Raw genomic sequence first — 3,219 nt, 5'->3', positions numbered from 1 at the left:
AATATTTAATAATACATTTCTACCTAAGTATGTTAAATTGTAGAGCTAATTTAAAACTATTTAGGCTAGAGTTTTTAGTAAGATAACGCTAAGATCTATATAGCTAAGAACGTTCTAGAGTAGTTTTAGCGTAAGCATATTAGACTTTTTAAGCATCCGCTATATAGCCTAGATCTTAACCTAATAGAAAACGTATAGAGCTTACTTAAGGACCGGCTTACTAAGCTACCTAGTAGGTCTCTTAGCGTTAGCTCTATAGATAAGAGTATAAATACTTTTATTAGCGCAATTAAATAAGAGTAGGCTAATATTCTATAAAGAGATATAGATAATTATGTCTTATCTATAGAAAACTAATATACTAGAGTAGTAGAAGCACAAGGCTGGTATACAAAGCATTAGTTAGTAGCTAGAAGATAATAGAAAAAATCTTATTTTAAAATAAAGTATTTCTATATTATAAAAAATAGATAGATAATATATCTCTATCTTAATATATATTATATATCTTACTAATCTAACTATATATAGTACTTATTAGTATATAAGATCTAAAAATAGCAGCGCGAAATATTTAGTTAGAATCTAGAAAAATTACTTCTCGAACTTTAGCATATTTTGTAGCAATAATTAAGCTCACTAAGCATTACGTAATATAGTTATTATAAACTACTTAATATCTAGTTTTTAATAGACTAACCCGTTTAAGTATAGGTGCTCTATAAGCTGAGTTATCATCTTTTAAAAACTATTACTTTTTTAACTACGTTTTTTTTTGTCACCCCCCTGTAGTTTCTTCTATAGGTTTATATTTTACTATCTTAGTTAATTTGTCTATGATTACTAGGATTATATTATATAAAAAAGCGTATCTTAGTTCTAATAATTTTAGATGTTTTACTATAAAGTCTATTATTATACTTATTTATAGTTTAGATAGTAGCTATAAGAGTTATAATAGGCTATAGAGCTTATATCTCTAAGACTTATTCGAGTAATATACTAAATAGTTACTTAGTATTTTCTAAACCTTTACTCGTAAGCGTAGTATCGCAAATATCTTAGCTAGTTATCTAACTATTTCTTTAATTTCTACGTAACGTAGTTCACAAGCGAGCGCGCCACCTAAGCGAGCGCGCCACTTTATACTAACGCGTTAACTTTGTAATAGTATTACAGCCTTTTAATATAGTATATCACAAATCGTAATAAGCTAAATTACCTCTTAGATCTATCGCTATTACTAGTACTAATAATATCTACTTTATAGGTACGCGCGTTATACCCAGTCTCTTTATAACGCCCGCACCGCCTCTCTTCTCGCACCCTCTTTAACGCACTTTCCCTATTACTATAACTACTACCCGCCTATTTAGCTAATACTTCTTATACTTCGCTAATAGTAAGAGTCTTTTCTATCTATACGTATTGCCACTTACGGCTCTTTTACTTATTTACTACGTCTAAAGCCTCTTAAAAGATGCTTATATTCTCTATTTTTAATACTATCTTATATACAATTTACTAAGCCTCTTTACTTAACTACGTAATATTTTTATTAAGGGAACTTACAGAAGACCTAAAGCGGTTTCTTACTCTCTATTATAGGGGGGGGACAAAAAAAAACTTACTTAAATAAGTTAATATTTTTATAATAATATGTCTCGGCGGCTAAATAAGCTATAGTAGTAAGAAAAAAATATATTATAGAGAATATCTAGAAGTTTATATAAGTAGTATAATAGTATTATTAATAAGCATATCTGCTTAGTAATATCAACGTGAATCTAGAGGAAAAAAGTTAAAAAACTTTATTAGCATTTTTCGCGCTGCTATTTTTAGATATTTATATATATATTATATTAGATAGATACTAGACTTTTTAGATTATATATGTATATGTTAATGGCTAGAGAACTTTAAACAAATAGAATGTATTGAGAATAATGGACTAATCAATCTACTAATCTAGATCAGTAGATCGGTCAGACTATATACTTATTTAACTAAGTCTAACTCTATTTAGTAATATATCTTAGTCTTTATCTAATCTACTATTCCTCTATCTGATCTTATTAGATAGATTAAAGGATCGGACGGATTATATAATCCGGGTTAGGTTGGTCACCAACTAACTAACCCATTAGTTCTGCGATAGTATATATATATATTATATATAGTTATATATATAGATATTAAGAAAATCTAGTAATAGATATATAGAGTCTAAGTCACGTAATTAATATCTAACTAAGATATTAGTAATCTTAAAGTATATATTTACTTCTTTGAATATCGAGATAGTTAATTACCTATTTCCTTACTATACAGCCAAAATTATCTAAATTTAAATCTAACGTCTATCATTTACTTAAGGCAGATATACCTATTAAAGATATTATTAAATACTTAAATAAACCTTTAAGATCTATCTAAGACGCTATTAATTAAATTAAAAAGAAAAAAAGAGATATTAATATTAAAGAGAGAACTCATAGAGGCAGAATCTAAGAGAGATCTTCTAGAGCAAAAAGAGCTATTAATGGAGATATAACTAGAAGTCCTAAGAAGATGAATTAGAGAATTCTAGAAGAGAATAATCTAGATATATCGTCTAGGTCACTTGGACGAGTTCTAAGAGCTAAAGGTTAGACAGTTAATATCTGCTTTAAAAAGTCTATTTTAAACGCTAAAAAGCTAAAAATAGACTAGCATGGGCTAAAAATAGATAAAAATAGCTAGGAAATATTAACTTTAGTAAGATTAAATTCTTAGATAAGTTAGGAATATAAAGGTATTAAGGAGTTTAGTTCATATATGCGAGAATACGCGGAAATTAGTAGCTAGGGCAAAATTTAGCCAAGAGCAGAATAAGAAGTATGTTTAATAATAATATATATATATATATAGATATTCTATAAACTCTATAGATTATATACATATTAATATATCTAATATTAGCTAATTACTAATAAATATATAGGCTATGATATTACTATCTAAGTCTGGGGAGCTATTTAGATAGGCGGACAATTAGATTTAGTAGTAATTAAGATATTAAAGACGACTATTTCTTATTAAAAATACTATTATATCTAAAAATGCCTTATTCTATATATTAAACCTAAACTTAAGAGAGGTAAGAAATTCTAACTATTTCTTAATATATATTTATATATATCTAGCAATTATATACTATCTTACTAATATAGAGTAATC

The 3,219-nt window shown here is 26.9% G+C and overlaps 1 protein-coding gene across 1 annotated transcript; it reads right to left on the bottom strand.

Moving 5' to 3' along the window:
• Window positions 1-1,218: 1,218 nt before the first annotated feature.
• On the bottom strand, window positions 1,219-1,368 carry COCSADRAFT_103912 (uncharacterized protein; the record flags this gene model as incomplete). Its single annotated transcript, XM_007707711.1, has 1 exon — window positions 1,219-1,368. A coding segment is annotated over one exon (150 nt), but the record flags the coding sequence as incomplete, so codon positions are not given.
• Window positions 1,369-3,219: the final 1,851 nt, after the last annotated feature.

The sequence above is a fragment of the Bipolaris sorokiniana genome (assembly GCF_000338995.1).
Source record: "Bipolaris sorokiniana ND90Pr unplaced genomic scaffold COCSAscaffold_20, whole genome shotgun sequence".
Taxonomy (NCBI): domain Eukaryota; kingdom Fungi; phylum Ascomycota; class Dothideomycetes; order Pleosporales; family Pleosporaceae; genus Bipolaris; species Bipolaris sorokiniana.
The sequence above is the reverse complement of the archived record's forward strand: the minus strand, read 5'-3'. Positions and strand labels throughout refer to the sequence as shown.